The sequence below is a fragment of the Ammodytes marinus genome (genome assembly GCF_949987685.1).
Source record: "Ammodytes marinus genome assembly, chromosome: 8".
Classification (NCBI taxonomy): Eukaryota; Metazoa; Chordata; class Actinopteri; order Uranoscopiformes; family Ammodytidae; genus Ammodytes; species Ammodytes marinus.
Genome location: NC_137212.1, coordinates 3,937,438 through 3,955,811, shown reverse-complemented (window position 1 = coordinate 3,955,811; position 18,374 = coordinate 3,937,438). Strand labels below are relative to the sequence as shown.

Sequence of the window (18,374 nt, the reverse complement as noted above, 5' to 3'; positions counted from 1 at the left end):
GTGCGCTAACCCACCAAGCTTAAACTGTAACACACACACACACACACACACACACACACACACACACACACACACACACACACACACACACACACACACACACACACACACACACAGACACAGGTTACTGTAGCACACACACACATGTCGATACTGTTACTGGATTGCCCAAGTTTCACACGCCTTTTCTCTCTGCTTAGGCAAGGCTGTGAGAATGCGCTCAAACTACCAGCCACTCGTCAAACCTGTCCTCATATGAAACCAATCATACCTTTACTTTAATAAACTCTGTGGTGGACTCACGCGTGTGTATATATAAATAGACATATGTAAGCAATTGCATCATCTCTTGGTTATCTCTTGGTCTCTTAGTTGAAGTGGATGCTTAGAAAAACATTACAATAAAATCTTACTAGTTATATATTTTACTAGGATTAGGACAGTAAACGGTGAGGTAACAATTCTGGAGTGGTAATGCTTGTTGAAGGAATTGATATTCACTGATTTTTTTTTTTTTTTTACTTTTATTTTAGTGGTTTTATGGTTTTACACATATGGACAAAAAAGAAGAAAAAAAACAGAATAAGTAAACACATACAATACATATACAACACCCAACCCCCTCTCCCCTGTCCCCTCTCCCCTCTCCCCTCTCCCCTCTCCCCTCTCCTCTCTCCCTCTCCCTTCTCCCCTCCCCTCTCCCTCACCCCTCTCCCTCTCCCTCTCCCCTCCCCCCTCCCTCACATAAACAGACAAGGAATACAGAAAAAAAGGGAAATAAATAACTAAGACAAAATGATTAAGAAAATATATATTCACTGATTTTGGACGAAACTTTTTTTTTTTAAACAACAGGCATTCTGTAGAATCGCTGACTCCACCCTTTGACCTCTAGAGTACGTGTGGTTAAGAATGTTGTTGGCTTGTTGTCAGGCCGTCACCGTGCAGTGAAATTTAAAAAAAATATCTTGCACGGCAGGTTTTTAACATAATACAAGATCTTCCAGAATAGCATATCGTCAGAGAGCTCACCTGATTTTAGCTTGGAGTCTACTCTCATTGGCTGTTGATATGAACAGCCAATGAGGTTAAAGTATTTTACAGGTAGGGTGTGGATGCCAGTAAAAGGGATGTATTCACCAACTTTGTATCATCATAATCTTATTTATATGCAAGAGCCAATCATCCTCTGAGGTGAAAGGTCACAATTAAAGTTTAAATAAATAAATAATTGATTCAAAGTTTAAAAAAAAAAAAAAAAAAGCCGTTTCCATAAACATTCCACACATCATTGCGAACAGAAAATTCCAGAATAAAAAATTTAATAATAATAACAACCAACACCAATAAAATACATTGGAAAATAAATAAAAAAACTATAAAAAAAACGATGAAAAAATTTAATAAAAATGTGGTCAAAATCAAAGTGAATGACTGTTGTCAATACTGTTTTTCTATCATACTTTGTAATTTGCATTGAATTGACTTGTGAGTCTAACTGGTCTATTGTGTCCTGTTGCAGGGGCTTTGCAGTGGGCATCTACACCACTAACTCAGCAGAGGCCTGTCAGTACGTAGCAGAGAACTGCAGAGCTAATATACTAGTGGTGGAAAACAACAAGCAGCTGCAGAAGATACTACAGGTGAGAGCAGAATGCTACATTGACATAAAGTGGACTATATAAAGTTTACACATCCTGTAAGAAGCATTCTGTCTCCTGTGGGTTAGCTAGTTGCTGTGTCCGAATGCTGTACTAAATACTTATTGTTTACGGTGTACAGTCATAAATAAATACATTACCTCATGGCCATGCATCCTGCCGTCTCTCTTTCACTCGCTTCGTAAACAAATGGGGCGACTGTGGCTCAGTTGGTAGAGCGGGTCGGCCGATGATAAAAGGGTTGGAGGTTCGATCCCCGCCCTGCCACCTGTGTCATAGTTGTTGTGTCCTTGGGCAAAGACACTTAACCCACCTTGCCTTGTGTGAATGTCGATAGTCAGCCTGCTATCGGTGTATGAATGTGTGTGTGTGAATGGTAACGTGGGAAAGGAAAACAGGTCTCCCTTGCAAAAGAGTCTTCGGTCTCAATGGGATTTACCTGTATAAGTAAAGGTTAAAAAATAAATAAAAAATGCACGCGCTGTCGGCAAGCGCTACAAATATCTTTAGGACAGTAGGCGCTGGTGTGGTAAAAACACTACCGCTTTGGTCTAAAGGAGGCGCTACAATGAACATTAACTGAAAAGCTCCTCATAGATGGATAGATACAGTAGATAGATGGATTGTTCTTTATTCCCATCTCTAGCACACTCAAATAGCTAACAGATAACTTTTTAAGGGTGAACACACTACATACTTGAAAAAAAAATAGATTTCTCCTACCCTAAATGTATTTTTGATGCTCTTGGAAACCCTTCAACACAGTATTTGTCTTGTTATCTGTCCTAAAGTAATAGCAAACTCTTGTAGCAGACAGTGTTTAAATGACACGTGTCCCTGTTGACTTGCCTGCGGTCGTGTGCTGTACTCACAGACTGTGTTGTGTGTGTGTGTGTGTGTTCCCAGGTTGAAGACAAGCTGCCTCACCTCAAAGCCATCATCCAATACAAAGACGCACTGAAGGAGAAGAGACCAAATCTCTACACGGTAAACATACACAATCACTTCAGCACAAACATTAATAACATTGATTCATGCAAGGTTGATTGTGAACTTTAAAATGTCTTGGTGTACGATGTAGGGGTGCCACCATCATGATTGTTAAGTCAGAAATTGATTGAAATTACATCCCAATTGCAAGCTTAAAATCTCTCTATCTTATAAAACTTGAAAATGCCAAATTAGATTGTATGAATACATGTAACTCAAGCCATTTCTTACCTAGCATGCCTAGTGTGTGTGTATATGTAGCCTAAACATATGAATAGGTTTGTGTATAGGTTATTATGGATAAATGTGCATGTGTGTGTACGAACATGCAATCATATGGGTTGTGTATTTTATATTACATGAATTAACCCACAACACTATGGCTGTGTTCGAAACGGCCTACTAACGTCCTACTCATCCTAATTTTGACGTAAATTTTAGTATGTTGTGGTTGTGTATGCGAGTTTGTGTAGGCGAGAAATGCCCCAATGAGTACTTACTTCTGGGAAGATTTTGTGTATGGATCGATAGGTTACTTTTCCTACTCAACCGCCCCACAATGCATTGCGTCTTTACAAACGACACAGAAGTAGACAAAACAAGGGGAACAGCGGGGAAATCACAAACAATACACTGTAGAATCCATAAAAAATAAATGGTTGTAGTTCAAATAAGTATTCATGTTAGTGATTTTTTTTTTTGTGTGTGTGTGTGTGTGTGTGTGTGTGTGTGTGTGTGTGTGTGTGTGTGTGTGTGTGTGTGTGTGTGTGTGTGTGTGTGTGTGTGTGTGTGTGTGTGTGTGTGTGTGTGTGTGTGTGTGTGTGTGTGTGTGTGTGTGTGTGTGTGTGTGTGCGTGTGCGTGTGCGTGTGTTTGCTCCAGTGGTCTGAGTTTATGGATCTTGGTCGTGATGAACCGGACACACAGTTGGACGCGATCGTCTCGGCTCAGAAACCCAACGAGTGCTGCACGCTCATCTACACCTCAGGCACCACGGGACAGCCCAAAGGAGTCATGCTCAGCCACGACAATGTAAGTTATGCTGAGAAGATAAGATATATACTTTACGGGGCGCTCCCTTAGTTGCAGTGGTCGCGGGTTCAAATCCGACCCGTGGACCTTTACTGCAGGTCATCCCCCCTCTCTCTCTCTCTCTCTCTCTCTCTCTCTGTCTCCCCATTTCAACTCTGTACTGTCAAAAAAAGCTTGAAAATGCCAAAAAAATATCTTTGAACAAAAAAAAAATATATATATACTTTACTCATCACAGCAGGTAAATGTAGGTGTTCCAGCAGCCAGCATACATACATACATACAACATTTACATACATATCCCACCATACAAAAAACATGAGCCCACGATACATAGCCAGGATAAAAACAAAGTGGTATGGATGGTCCATGTGCATAAGTAGCCGTTATTTGTAGATAACAGTACAAACATACTAGCTCTGCCACTGCATAGTATGATAGGAAAATAAAGATTATGATAAAAAAAGCAATCAAGTGTGCAAATATACAGGTGCAAAAATACCTGGGACAGTAACATAGTCAATTTACTTGAGGACTGAAACTAAAGGTGCTCCGAGGAACTATCAGTTTGTTAATTCTTGCACCCCGTTTAAACAAAAAGCGGTAGTGTTTTTACTACGCCAGCTGTTGTTCCTGGGTGAGCGTATACCCATGACAGAGGCATTAAGAAAAACTATATAAAAATAGCATTCTTTGCACTGATGGTCTCATAATTTGCTGTTACATGTCATTTATGATCATCAGAGGGAAAATGAGACTGTTTTAGAAATATTTCAAAGTTCCTCATAGCACCTTAAGTATTTTTTAAAAGCAAAAACTATTTGAACTTGAGTCAAAATGTGACTGGGCAACTTTCACTTGTGGTTGAGTGACATTTAACCAGCAGTATCTATTCTGTACTTTGACTTAAAGACTGGGGTTTTTCAACTCCTGTATGTTAAGTTATGTGAGCTGAGCGTTGCATAGCAGAGCAGTCACATGTCTTGTCAACAGAAACTCTTAATGTTTTGTTATGAGGTTTCCACCTGCTGTAGGTACAGCCAGAGAAGCATAATAGCTTTAGTTATTACACTGACTTCACCTTTAGCACAGTCCACACAGGCCCACTGTCTGTCTCAGCGCCCTTTAATCTGAATAAAACAATTAAAGTTTGTTTATTAAATGAATGATACACTTCGAGAATGAATTGGAAGTACAATTTGGTGAATATAAACTAGACGCTTTCAGAGTCCAGACTGCAGTCAAGTTCTACAAAGATATTGACAGATTTTGAACTTCCGGGATCAATAACTCATAAACAAAACATAATTACGATGACGAACGATGCATCTTTGCCCTCGTCACAAGGCAGACAATGTTATTAGTGGAGCTAAGAGGACGTCTGCTTTCAGTCAAAATGAGGTTCTAGCAAAGAGGAATCGTATGTCATCTGTCAACATCTTTCCAACTTTACCGCAGTCATGCACTGTCAAGATTATTTTCAACATTGTATTCCCTCCTTCTCCTTCTCCTTTATATTTTATTTTATTTTATACATATGCACTTTTGCCCTGCCCTTAGTTTTTATGATTGATGCGTTTGTGTTTGGTGGGATCTAAAAAAGCATGTCTGCTGTTGGGATTGTACTCAATATGTTATTGTATTTTGGATAAAATGTCAATAAAGTTTTCTTATGGGCGCTCCGGTGGTGTAGTGGGATAGAACACGTACCAGGTTTGAATCTGACCCATGGACCTTAACTGCAGTTCACCCCCCCCCAGTCTCTCTCTCTCTCTCTCTCTCTCTCTCTCTCTCTCTCTCTCTCTCTCTCTCTCTCTCTCTCTCTCTCTCTCTCTCTCTCTCTCTCTCTCTCTCTCTCTCTCTCTCTCTCTCTCTCTCTCTCTCTCTCTCTCTCTCTCTCTCTCTCTCTCTCTCTCTCTCTCCATTTCAACTGTTTCTCTCCATACTATCAAATAAAGCTAGAAAATGTTAAAAAAATAATCTAAAGTTTTCTTGTCTTCTCTTCTCCCCTTCAGTTAACGTGGACGGCGCTGTCCACCGGCCGCCATGTCAGTCTGACGGATGCGAGCCAGAGTCAGGAGGTGGTGGTCAGCTACCTGCCTCTCAGTCACATCGCGGCTCAGATGGTCGACATCTGGGTCACCATGAGGGTGGGAGGGGCCACACACTTCGCTCAGCCAGATGCACTCAAGGTAGAAGATCTTCTTTACTTAATTATATATTTTTTTTTTATTATTATTATTATTATTATAATTTTTTTTACTTGTGCTATATTTTTTGCATAGTTATTTTATAAGGTCGACTACCTGATTTATTTATTTATTTATTTATATTAGTGGTGGGCCGATAACGGCGTTAACGGCTGCGTTAACGCCAAACTCTTATCGGGCGATAAAAAAAATATCGCCGTTAATCTCTTAATTCCACCTCCTGTTCGGCTCAGGGGAGATGCTGTTCGCCGTCGGGGTGAACCCCCTTCCGCACGTGAAGGCTCGCTTCACGTGCGGGAAAGCTATAGTGTGAGCGGCCACAGCTTGTATTTTGGTCATATCTAACACTGGACTGCAGGCCTATATAAAAGTGTTGTACCTTTGCTTTCTTTGGGTTAAAAAAAACTCCATCAACTCAGTATCCGTCTAGTCCAAAAAAACTCTGTCAGCTGCTGCTGCAGACGGTGTGCAGACGTGCTCGGAGAATCGGCATCGGCGCATCAACAGTCATTCAATGCAGCGGCAGTAATCATACAACCGAACGGTGTAGAAAGTCCCGTCAGTTAAAAATAGTGATCCAGATTTTAAATCCATGTTAAAATCGGAAGGATATAAAGCTAGTTAGCTTAAAAAAAGTAGCAAACATGTCAACTGTGATGTGTTCAGGCCGGCTCAGTAATATGATTGATGTGTTCAAATGCAACACAAAAAAAAAGAAATTTGAGATTTTGGCGAAACTTGTTTTCCCAGCAATATAAAATAGATAGTAAAGATGGAATGGAATTATGACCTGTTTAATGTCCTATCTAGAGCTATGATCATATCAGCAATTAAAGCAATAATACAAGTTCTATTTCAACAAAATAATAGAAAATTATCAATTTTGATATCAATAAAGACTTGGATCGTTAAGGAGTCTTGAAAATGGTATCAATATCAATACAAATTAACTCTCCTGTCATCTGAGAGAAATTAAGATGATTTAATTTTTTTAACCGTTAGTATTTACCGGTTAAAAATATTATCGGTTGACTGGTTTACCATGGACATCCCTTATACTGTATAAATGTATATCATACATTGTATGTTTTTTTTTGTGTTATCCCAGTTAAGTTTATTATTAATTTTTTATCATTTAATATTACTTTTAATAGTTCCGGGACGTTGGAGCAATAACCTGGTGTTTTGACACTTCAGTGTGCACTGTGAATTTGAAGTAATGTTCAGTTTTTGAATAAAGATGCAGCATTTACAAATGTTTATTTTTTTTATCCGATTCATCGATTAATCGAAAAAATAATCGACCGATTAATCGATTATTGAAATAATCGTTAGTTGCAGCCCTAAACAATTCATCGTTACCTCTTATGGCCTACAGTTCAAAGTTCATGTTTAACTGAATAAACAGTTTGTAAACACAAGTACATCTTGTTGAACATTATTTATTTTCATCACCAATTATCATAGTAGAACAGCTTCCTCAAGCAGTTTGTGATGCATGTTGGAAACAGGAGATGAGCCCCTGGTCTGATGCGCCACCTGGCTTGAGAAACACGTTCTCAAAGACTTACTTTGAGTCATTATTTAGGGAGCACACACATATTATGAATGAATTCAAATGAGCCATTTTAATCTAGATTAATCTAGATTAATTTCAAAATTAATCTAGATTAATCTAGATTAAAAAATTAATCTATGCCCACCTCTAATTTATATATATATTATTTTTATCTGTTGTGTTTTTATTATTTTATTCTTAGACATATTTTTTGACTATGCTTTAATTTTTATGCACATTGTAAAGCATTTTGTGACCCTGTCTGTGAAAAGCGCTATATAAAATCCTTTTACTTTACTCTACTTATATTTTTTTTTATTTAATTTTTTTTAACTTCTGTTATATTTTTTACATTTTGTTTTTCTAATCAGATTTTTGAATTTTTTTTATAGTTTTTTTTTGTTAGTTGAGTATTTTTTTTCCATGTGGCTTTTTTTTTTAAATATTATTATAAATTTCTTGATTTTCTTCTTAAAAATAGCCATAAAACAAAAAGGATACATTCAGTGTATCATCAGGAGTCATAGTCTGTAACTATAAATATCACATTGATTAAAACGGTTCACCGATCACGTGCATCTTTCATAACGTTTCCTTTCAAGGGAATTTTTCAAGATTTAATCTGCAGTGTACAAACATATGATCCCCCTCGGGCTGTTATTTCTAAGAACTTTGTACATCCACCATAACCCCTACAAATTCATTTACACCAGTTAACTGTGTAGTAGTAATGCAGTGCAGTAAATCAGGGGTTACACTTGTTTACTGAGATATTTGCTCTTATGTTACATCAGCTGATTTCCTCCACGTGAGAGCTGTCATAGTTGTGTTTTTATTCATATATTTTTTTTCATCTTTTTTTTCGTTCGTTGCAGTGGTCGCGGGTTCGAATCCGACCCGTGGACCTTTACTGCATGTCATCCTCCCTCTCTCTCTCTCTCTCTCTCTCTCTCTGTCTCCCCATTACAACTCTGTACTATCAAATAAAGCTTGAAAATGCCCCAAAAAATTATCTTAAAAAAAAAATACATATATATATTTTAAATGTCTCCCTCCTTGCCCCCCCCTCCCCCCCAGGGCTCTCTGGTGAACACCCTAAAGGAGGTGCGGCCCACAGCCTTCATGGGGGTCCCTCGCGTCTGGGAGAAGATGCAGGAGAAGATGAAGTCCATCGGGGCAAAGTCCTCCACCGTCACACGCAAGGTGGCGGCCTGGGCCAAAGACGTGGGCCTGCACACCAACCTCACCAAGATGAACCAGTACGTTTGATCTGTTCAACTATTACAGATTTATTAAGACATGGTTGGGGCGACTGTGGCTCAGGTGGTAGAGCGGGTCGGCTGATGATCAAAGGGTCGGAGGTTCGATCCCCGCCCTGCCACCTGTGTCATGGTTGTTGTGTCCTTGGGCAAGACACTTCACCCACCTTGCCTCGTGTGAATGTCGATAGTTAGCCTGCTATCGGTGTATGAATGTGTGTGTGAATGGTAACGTGGGAAAGGAAAACAGGTCTCCCTTGAAAAAGAGTCTTCGGTCTCAATGGGATTTACCTGTATAAATAAAGGTTAAAAAAAAAAATGCATTTCACCAGTACGTGACAAAGGGCTGAAACTACATCAGTTATGAATAAATATATTATATACAGCTCCGGAAACTATGAAGAGACCACTCCAAATGTTCAGTGTCTCTTGTTTTACTCTTTAGAGGCATATGGTTGAGTAGAATGAACATTTTGGTTTTGCTGCATAAACTATGAACAATATTTCTAACAAATTCCGTGAAAAAAAAATTGTCATTTTAGAGATGAAGATTTAAGAAAAATCTAGACTGGTCTCTTAATTTTTTCCGGGGATTTAAATAAATTTGGCAGTATCTATCTAATTATTTGTAAATTAGCATCTTAAAAAATATATATATATATATCTAGATGTTGGAAAGCCAACGTCAAAATCTTTATTTGATTTTTTTTATTAGATATGAGTGTCCAAAGTTTTAAAAGAAAAGTTATTGGCTACAGCCTTTTTTCATTTTATAAATCAAAAAAATACTACGTACAGGTCCTAAAAAATGCACTTTTCAGAATGTCTTTAAGAACAAAATGTATCATAATTCCAGAATGATTATAGAAAGTTTAGTTGAAGTTGAGATTTTTGTTTCAGAGTATTGAAGGAAAAAAAATAATAATAATGTTGAGATAATGTCCGTTAAAGATGGTCGTATAGGAGAAATATACAGACACACAGACAATGTTAAGTCAAATAAACACCTAAAAGTACATATTGGACCTTTTTATTCCCACTACTATGAAAGAAGAAGACATGTTATAGAAGCAAAATAGACCAAAAAAATCAATCTCTAAAAAAAATCTCACTCTTGCTGTTTTTTTTTAACTTTTCCCTTCCAGAACCGGAGCGGAGGGGCGCACCCCATTTGCGTACCACTTAGCCAAGAAGCTTGTGTTCAAGAAGGTTCGTAAAGCGCTGGGACTGGACCGCTGTAACAAGTGCTACACGGGCGCCGCTCCCATCACCAAAGACACTCTGGAGTTCTTCCTCAGCCTGGACATTCCTCTGTATGAACTCTACGGGATGAGTGAATGCACCGGCCCGCACACCATCTCACTGCCCGACGCATTCAAACTCACCAGGTACATGATTGAATTTTTCACAATTTTTTTTTTTTTACATATTCATGGCTTTTGACAAAAAACTAATATTTTGTTAAACAAGCAATCTCCATCATCCCAGACCCCCCACATTTTTTAATAACTAAAACTCAAACAAAAACTGGAAAAAATTATTGGTGAATTACTAAAATTTCTTTTGAACTAATTAACTTCTGGATTGTACAGCCGTCTTTATCTATTTATTGATTTATTCTGACCTAGATTTTTCTGTCATAATGGTTTATATTCTGTATTTATCTTTTGATACTTATTTTTGATACTTTTTTCTATACTTTATCCATGTTCCCATGTGTTGTCACTGTTATTTCACTGTAGATAGTAAATGTTGTCTGCGTGTGTGTAAGCAGCCAATTCTTTTTCTTAACTGTAACCAAATCAACCCTTGGGTACAAATAAAGTTACCTTAACTTTTTTTTAATTTTAATTTTTTTTCAAAGATATTTTTTTGGCATTTTTATGGTTTATTGATAGTGTAGAGACAGAGTTGAAATGGGGCAGAGAGGGGAGTGACATGCAGAGATCGACCGCGGGCTGGAATCGAACCTGGGTCCGGTGCTGGCCGAGGCCCATGGGGGGGACGCCCTACCAACTGAGCTAAGGGCGCCCAAAGTTACCTTAACCTTTTAAGAAATATTGTCTTTTTTAATCTTTACCCTGCAGTTGTGGTAAAGAGCTCCCCGGCTGCAAGACGAAGCTGCACAACCCGGACTCAGAGGGGATTGGAGAGATCTGTTTCTGGGGCCGTCACGTCTTCATGGGTTACCTGAACATGGAGGAGAAGACCGCGGAGGCGCTGGACCACGAGGGCTGGCTGCACTCTGGAGACCTGGGCAAACACGACAGCAACGGCTTCCTATTCATCACAGGCAGGATCAAAGGTATTTATTATTATTGGTTGTTTTTTAGATTTTTTTTTTGCCATTTTCAAGCTTTATTAGACAGTACAGAGTTGAAATGGGGAGACAGAGAGACAGAGAGAGAGGGGGGGATGACCTGCAGTAAAGGTCCACGGGTCGGATTTGAACCCGCGACCACTGCAACGCAGGCCGGAGCCAATATGGTACGCGCTCTATCCACTACACCACCGGAGCGCCCCAATTACTATTATTGTTTTATTTAAACTTTATTTATACTGGAGATATCAATTGAGGGGTGACCGTCATTTGCAATGATGTCGAGAAAGAAAAAACTAATACATACACAATATACAACAACAGCTGGTAAAGAGAAAAAAAACACACAAACAATTTAAACATCTTAGACAGAGACAGACAGAGATTTATAAGATAAGATCAAATGTATTCATCACAGCAAGGTATTTATTTTAATTTTTTATTCAACCTGTTAATGGGAATGAATGAAATTAATCTTTAAACCTGCCATTTATTGACCCTGTGTGTGTGTGTGTGTGTGTGTGTGTGTGTGTGTGTGTGTGTGTGTGTGTGTGTGTGTGTGTGTGTGTGTGTGTGTGTGTGTGTGTGTGTGTGTGTGTGTGTGTGTGTGTGTGTGTGTGTGTGTGTGTGTGTGTGTGTGTGTGTGTGTGTGTGTGTGTGTGTCTTCAGAGCTGATCATCACAGCTGGCGGTGAGAACATTCCCCCCGTGCCCATCGAGGACGCAGTGAAAGAAGCTCTGCCTCTCATCAGCAACGCCATGCTGATAGGAGACAAGAGGAAGTTCCTCTCCATGCTGCTCACCATCAAGGTTGTTATCATTATTATTATTATTTATTTTGAACATATTATTTATTGATTTTTTTCAGGTTTTATACAGGGGAAAAAAAGCTAAATGCATGTGTAGTTAAAGGTGCTGTAAGCGAAATGGTTCTTTTAGCTAACTTCCTGTCAGTTACTGCAGTTAGCAGTCCCCTCGCTCGTCCCTACGTCACCACATTAATGCACTGCGGTCTTCAAGCAGCGAGTTATCTAGCATCATCTCAAATAAGTAAGTGTGATAAAACATGATAAAAACCATCAAAACAGACATTGGGAAGGATTTTTACCTGCTCCGCCATTGTAGGCACATAAACATTCACCCATCTGTCGCTCTGCGCATGCACCAGCAGTGAGACCATGAGTGAGACGGGTGTCGGTTTGTAGCGTTCTCTCTTGTGATTGGATATCAGTTTCGGGATCCCCCGAGAAGTTTATTTGCCGATTACATGCAGAGCAGCTGACTGAGAGATCGGCTTTATGAAACGCGCACATTATGTAAGTGATCACTGTATGAATAAAGAGCGATTTTACACTTATATTAATATAAATAAATCGCTTACTTCACCTTTAAGGAAAGTTAAGATAATACAGTACAACATATCTCCTTTTATTTACACCATCAATTAAGTGTTGTATAGGCAAATTATTAATTCCATATGACGTAATACACAGTCTAGATTACACAAAATTGATATGTGCCATCCAACTTGACATTTCTTATAATTTGAGTAGGACAGAAAGGCATTAAAGGGTGACTCGGTAAGTAACAACCGCACCCAAGAGACCATCAAGGTTAATATGTTATCATTACATTACATTTAGAATTTTTTTTTTTTAATACTTTAATACAAACACACAACTGAAAAATGTCATACATATAAAATCTATCACAAAGCACCTTTTTTTTTTTTAAATAACACAAACACACAACTGAAAAAGTGAACACAACAAAAGACCTATTAAAAGAAAACAACTAACATGGCGTACTCTACTTAACAGGTTTCTAAGGACATTGTTTAAACTAAAGGTGAATGTCAAGCAAAGAAATAAAAAGTCAAAAAGGTGTCATGAAGGTCACTTCAGCGCTGCTACAGCATATAGTCCAGAATCGCTGACTGCACTTTTAAAAACTCAGATATATAAAGACACACACACACACACACACACACACACCCACCCACCCACACACCCCCTGACCCAATTATGTAGCACTGTCCTGTTGAATTGGGAAACTGTACTATAGATAAAACAGTTTGTTAAATGCTTTTGAACAGAGTGAATGCGATCAGATTGAGACCAAAGATGTGCCATCAAACACCCGATCTTTACACTTTATTATCTAATCTCAGAAAGAGTCGATATGTGTGTGTGTGTGTGTGTGTGTGTGTGTGTGTGTGTGTGTGTGTGTGTGTGTGTGTGTGTGTGTGTGTGTGTGTGTGTGTGTGTGTGTGTGTGTGTGTGTGTGTGTGTGTGTGTGTGTGTGTGTGTGTGTGTGTGTGTGTGTGTGTGTGTGTGTGTGTGTGTGTGTGTGTGTGTGTGTGTGTGTGTGTGTGTGTGTGTGTGAACTGATAGTGCAGTGGAGCACCCATAGATAGTAAAAGGAGCACCAGAGAAAACAGAAGCATTGGTTTCTGGTCAGCTGCTGCCACCTAGTGGGCGTTAAGGGAAACTGCAAGCTGATGTAACTACATTATAAAATGTCAAGTGTTTGAAGGTGAGGAGACACAGCAGGCAAAACACATGGTTATTCAAGCTCTGGTCAATTTATAGATTTGTCTATTTATCTTCCATAACATGTCTTCTTTCATACTAGTATAAATAAAAGGTCCACAATGTACATTTAGGAGTTTATTTGACTAAACCTTGTCTGTTTGCGTCTATATATTTCTCAGACAACCATTTTTAACGGCCATTATCTCAATTAATTTTTTTTTTTCAATACTAAATACTTAAAAAATCTCAACTTGTAAAGCACCTACATCAACTTAACTTTCATTAGTCATTCTTAACACTATTCTGAAGGTTACTACAGGAGGGTTTACTCAATGTTGTTCATTGTCTTGAATTAATGACACACCTGTTCTAAAAAACATGCCGTACTTAAAGGTGCAGTAAGCGGAATGGTTCTTTTAGCTGACTTCCTGTCAGTTACTGCAGTTAGCATTCCCCTCGCTCGTCCCTACGTCACCACATTAATGCACTGCGGTCTTCAAGCAGCAAGTTATCTAGCATCATCTCAGATCCACAAGTGTGATAAAACATGATTAAAACCATCAAAACAGACATTGGGAAGGATTTTTAACTGCTCCGCCATTGTAGGCGCATAAACATTCACCCATGTGTCGCTCTGACGTGCACCGGCAGTGAGACCATGAGTGAGACGGGTGCGGACGGGTGTCGGTTTGTAGCGTTCTCTCTTGTGATTGGATAAAATTTCGGGATACTACATAAAGTTTAAAGGCTTATTACATGCAGAGCAGCTGACTAAGAGATTGGCTTTATGAAACGCGCACATTGTGTAAGTGATCACTGTATGAATAAAGAGCGATTTAACACTTACATTAACATAAATAAACCGCTTACTTCACCTTTAACTGCCAAATGCCAATAAACCTAATTCTTACTCACTTACTCAGGCAGCCGAGTTAGTTATCACAAGGTTGCTGGTTCGATTCCTGGCATCGGATAGGAAGTTGTTATTTAAAAAACTAGTTGTGACTGGTATTACAAAACACATCTCTTTAAAAGAGCATTTAGCTAAACTTTCTTTGAGGTTCCCCCTTTTTAAGCACTTTGAGATTCTTGAATATAAAGTGCATTATAAATAAAATGTATTATTATTATTATTATTATTATTACATCTACGGTGCCCACCATCTCTACCATTGTGTCCTTGAGCAAGACACTTAAACCCCAAACTGCTCCAGGGGGCGCTGTACTATGGCTGACCCTGCGCTCTGACCCCCTCTGGAGTGTGGTAACTTGAGAGGGGGTACGGATAGGCAAATAATGAATTTTGATATACCTTGTGTGGATTGTCAATTAAAGAAACTTAACTTCTCTCTCTCTCCCTCTGCAGTGCCAGTTGAACCCAGAGAGCGGAGACCCGGAGGATGAGTTGACCCCCGAGGCCCAGGAGATGTGCCGTCGGCTGGGCAGCTCGGCGGCGCGAGTGTCGGAGCTGGTTGGAGGGAGGGACCGCGCCGTGCACACTGCCATACAGGAGGCCATCACCAGGGTCAACGAGAGGGCCGCCTCCAACGCACAGAGGGTCCAGAAGTGGACCATCCTAGACAAGGACTTCTCTGTCACAGGGGGGGAGCTCGGTGAGTCTCCATTTCAATCAGTTGAAAAACCACATTTTTTTTTATATATATTTTTTTTTGTTTAGGAACACAAACACACAAGTGAACAAACAAACAGAAGACAAAAAAATATATAAATTCAAGTTTCCTATACTTATATTCTCTGGAGGAAGCAGGCTTTTGTTTCCTGAGATAAAAAGCTTAAAGACCTACTTCACCGGTGGAAATATGAAGGTGATTTTATAATGATAGAAAGCTGGTTCCGTATGGGTGGAGTATTCCTTTAATTAACCTGTTTTTAAGAGATAATGTCATTCAAATACGGGTTCCAACAAGCTGCCGTTCCAACTTTTTTCTCCAAAGTGCAGAAAAATAAATAAACTGGTGTCCGGTGTAAGTCACCTAAACTCCACTAGAGGTCGCTATATTACAGGTTTTTCCTACTGCAGACTTCCCTGCGTTCCAAATCTCATACTCTTTATTTTTTCTATTCCACATACTACATCTGACCATAAACAGAATCTAGTTAGGATGCAGTAGGCATACACTTGGGGACATATGTTAAAATATTTTCACTATGAAGTCATGAAATTGTATTTCAAATGAATTCTCGTTATTTTGACTTTTTTTTCTCAAAGTGCTAAAACGTCCCTAATGCTCTTCCATTTTTTTTTATACTTTTTTTGGGGATATATATTTTTTTCACAAAGAACGCTCTACTTAACAGGTTTCTAAAGACATTGTTTAAACTAAAGGTAAATGTTAAGCAAAAAATAAAAAGTCAAAAAGGTGTCATGAAGGTCACTTCAGCGCTGCTATATAGTCCAGGAAAGGCTGCCATATCTGTTTAAATGTTTCTACTTTCTCTGAAATCTCGTAACGGATTTTTCTCCATATGTAGCGTGCTAGAGAACTCCATGAGCCACGTATCAAATAAACCAGTTTAATAACGATATGAATTATTTATTTTTATACCACAGGCCCGACCATGAAGCTGAAGAGACCCGTGGTGATGAAAATGTACAAGGAACAAATCGAGAACTTTTATAAAGAGCTGGCGACTCCGACGACACCGGAAAACCCTCTGCCTTCCAAATAAAGCATCCCCTTCATCTGGCCGCTATGTTGCTGCCATTACCACCTTATCCCCCCTCCCTCCCTCTCCCAACCCCCCCATTCCCTTATTGTAAAGAATGTGTTAACGCCTTAAGTTTAGCTTGTTCTGTTTTAATTTTTACATCTGCAGGTAATTGTACAAAAAAAATTAAAAAAGCCATTGTAAAGAAAATAACAATTATCTTTATGGTTTTATGGAAGTCAGAATTGATTGATATTTATTTGGTTCGCTGCCATGGGAACAGTGATATGGGATAGATGAAGTATGTTGGTTTGTAAAGGGGGAACATAGTTTGTTGCACTGCATTTACTTGAGATAAAACCAGAGACATAATCCAAAAAAAAACTTAACTAAACAAAGTCTACGGAATGTTTTTAAGTCATTTGTGTGTTTTTTTTTTTTTTTTTTTTATGAATTTTGTCTTTCGTAATTTATTTCCGGTTTGCCAAAGTTTACTACGTGGGCCAAATAAATAAATAAATAAATAAAATAAGCTTTAAATGAAGTAACATTTGTTGGACAAAAAAAATATAACGCTTCATGTGAAATGTTCTGCGATCCTATCCAATGTTTACCGGCCTCGCTCGCTTTTTTTTTTTTTTTTGGTGGCGTTCTATTCTATCGTCCGTGTCAAAATGGTTTCAAAGAAATTAATCATTTATTATTTTGTACTGTACGTGTGTTCAAAACGTTTTTTTTCTTTTCTGCAAAGGTAGTAAAACATGTTTATTGAATTTGTCTCGTTGACCAAGCATCCAAAAATCTGTGTTTTAATGCTATGTTAAAAAAAAAAAAAAAAAAAAAAAAATGTCATAGAAGCCATATATCTATCCATCTATCTATTGCCTTTTTGTAATTGTAAAGTTGAATTCTTGGCTGCAGCCCTTACCTACACATGCTGCCTGGCTCCTGTTAAAACATACAAGTCCTTCTGTGTGTAGACATGCTGTGAATCTTATCTTTTATGGAATATTATTGTAAATACATTTTGCCAAAAAAATCCTCTTCCGTTACCACCGTCAATATCTCTTTATTTAATTTTAATTTTTAAGTTGAAAACATTTTTTGCATAATTTTTTTTTTCAATTTTTTTTGTTATGCTCAGAAACATGGCAACAACTGTAACTATAATGGGAATTGTACATAAGTTAAGATTATATGTAGCTTTATGGGAAATATATCCACCGCATTAGAGTCATCCTGATTGGTCTGATTTGACACGTTTTTCTGTTTAACTCAGAAAAATGTTGAAAATGATCCGAGGTTTTTTCTTAAAGATCCGGTGACCAACTTGAAGGAAATTCTAAATATCAAGAAAAATGAAACTGATAAAAAAAGAAGGTGGTATTGTATATCATAAGGCATTTGTAGCACCGATGGCTAAAAGTGAAGTTATGGTTCAAGTTCAGGGTTATACAAATAAGGAACAACTTCGACGTGTGTGTGTGTGTGTGTGTGTGTGTGTGTGTGTGTGTGTGTGTGTGTGTGTGTGTGTGTGTGTGTGTGTGTGTGTGTGTGTGTGTGTGTGTGTGTGTGTGTGTGTGTGTGTGTGTGTGTGTGTGTGTGTGTGTGTGTGTGTGTGTGTGTGTGTGTGTGTGTGTGTGTGTGAGAAACATACCTGTGTGTTTACGAGTGTATAAAGTTAAGTCAATGTGAACTGACGGTGATCCAGGTTGAGTGAAGTCTATGGCGGTCTTGGGTAAACTTTGCATGATGCTACAGGAGGAAAAGCGAAAAGCAAGACTGTGAATGTTTTGATCTGTTAACGAATAAAAATGGATGAAGCTGACGATGTGTGGAGCCCTGTTGTTCTTCTGTCTGTAACTTGAGTTAATGTAAAAGTAGCACAATGTGTTTAGAAATGTAGGGATATGATAACGTGAAAAATATATCAGGTAATTGTATCAAGATTCAAGAATACATCATATTTACAGCAAGATATTACATTTAACTTAGAAAAACTTTAATATGAGAAGCTGGAACCACTTAAAGCGTTTTTTTTTTTCAATTTTAAAAACAAAACAAAAAACAGACATTTTCTAATTTGGAAAAAACAATATGTCGAATTATTGTTTCAACTTTCAAACTTGACAGGTGAAAACCA

At 38.4% G+C, this 18,374-nt stretch overlaps 1 protein-coding gene across 1 annotated transcript in view; it reads left to right on the top strand.

The window, feature by feature from the left end:
• The window catches only part of acsbg2 (acyl-CoA synthetase bubblegum family member 2), a 33,276-nt gene extending 15,217 nt beyond the window's left edge, over positions 1–18,059 (top strand). Inside the window, exons 6-15 of the mRNA XM_080032370.1 lie at positions 1,523–1,643; positions 2,568–2,648; positions 3,532–3,681; positions 5,697–5,873; positions 8,527–8,708; positions 9,854–10,096; positions 10,796–11,013; positions 11,698–11,837; positions 14,928–15,174; positions 16,134–18,059. Coding sequence (XP_079888496.1) covers positions 1,523–1,643; positions 2,568–2,648; positions 3,532–3,681; positions 5,697–5,873; positions 8,527–8,708; positions 9,854–10,096; positions 10,796–11,013; positions 11,698–11,837; positions 14,928–15,174; positions 16,134–16,252 — 1,678 coding nt within the window. The 3' untranslated portion in view covers positions 16,253–18,059. The remainder of the gene's footprint in view (positions 1–1,522; positions 1,644–2,567; positions 2,649–3,531; positions 3,682–5,696; positions 5,874–8,526; positions 8,709–9,853; positions 10,097–10,795; positions 11,014–11,697; positions 11,838–14,927; positions 15,175–16,133) is intronic.
• Positions 18,060–18,374: the final 315 nt, after the last annotated feature.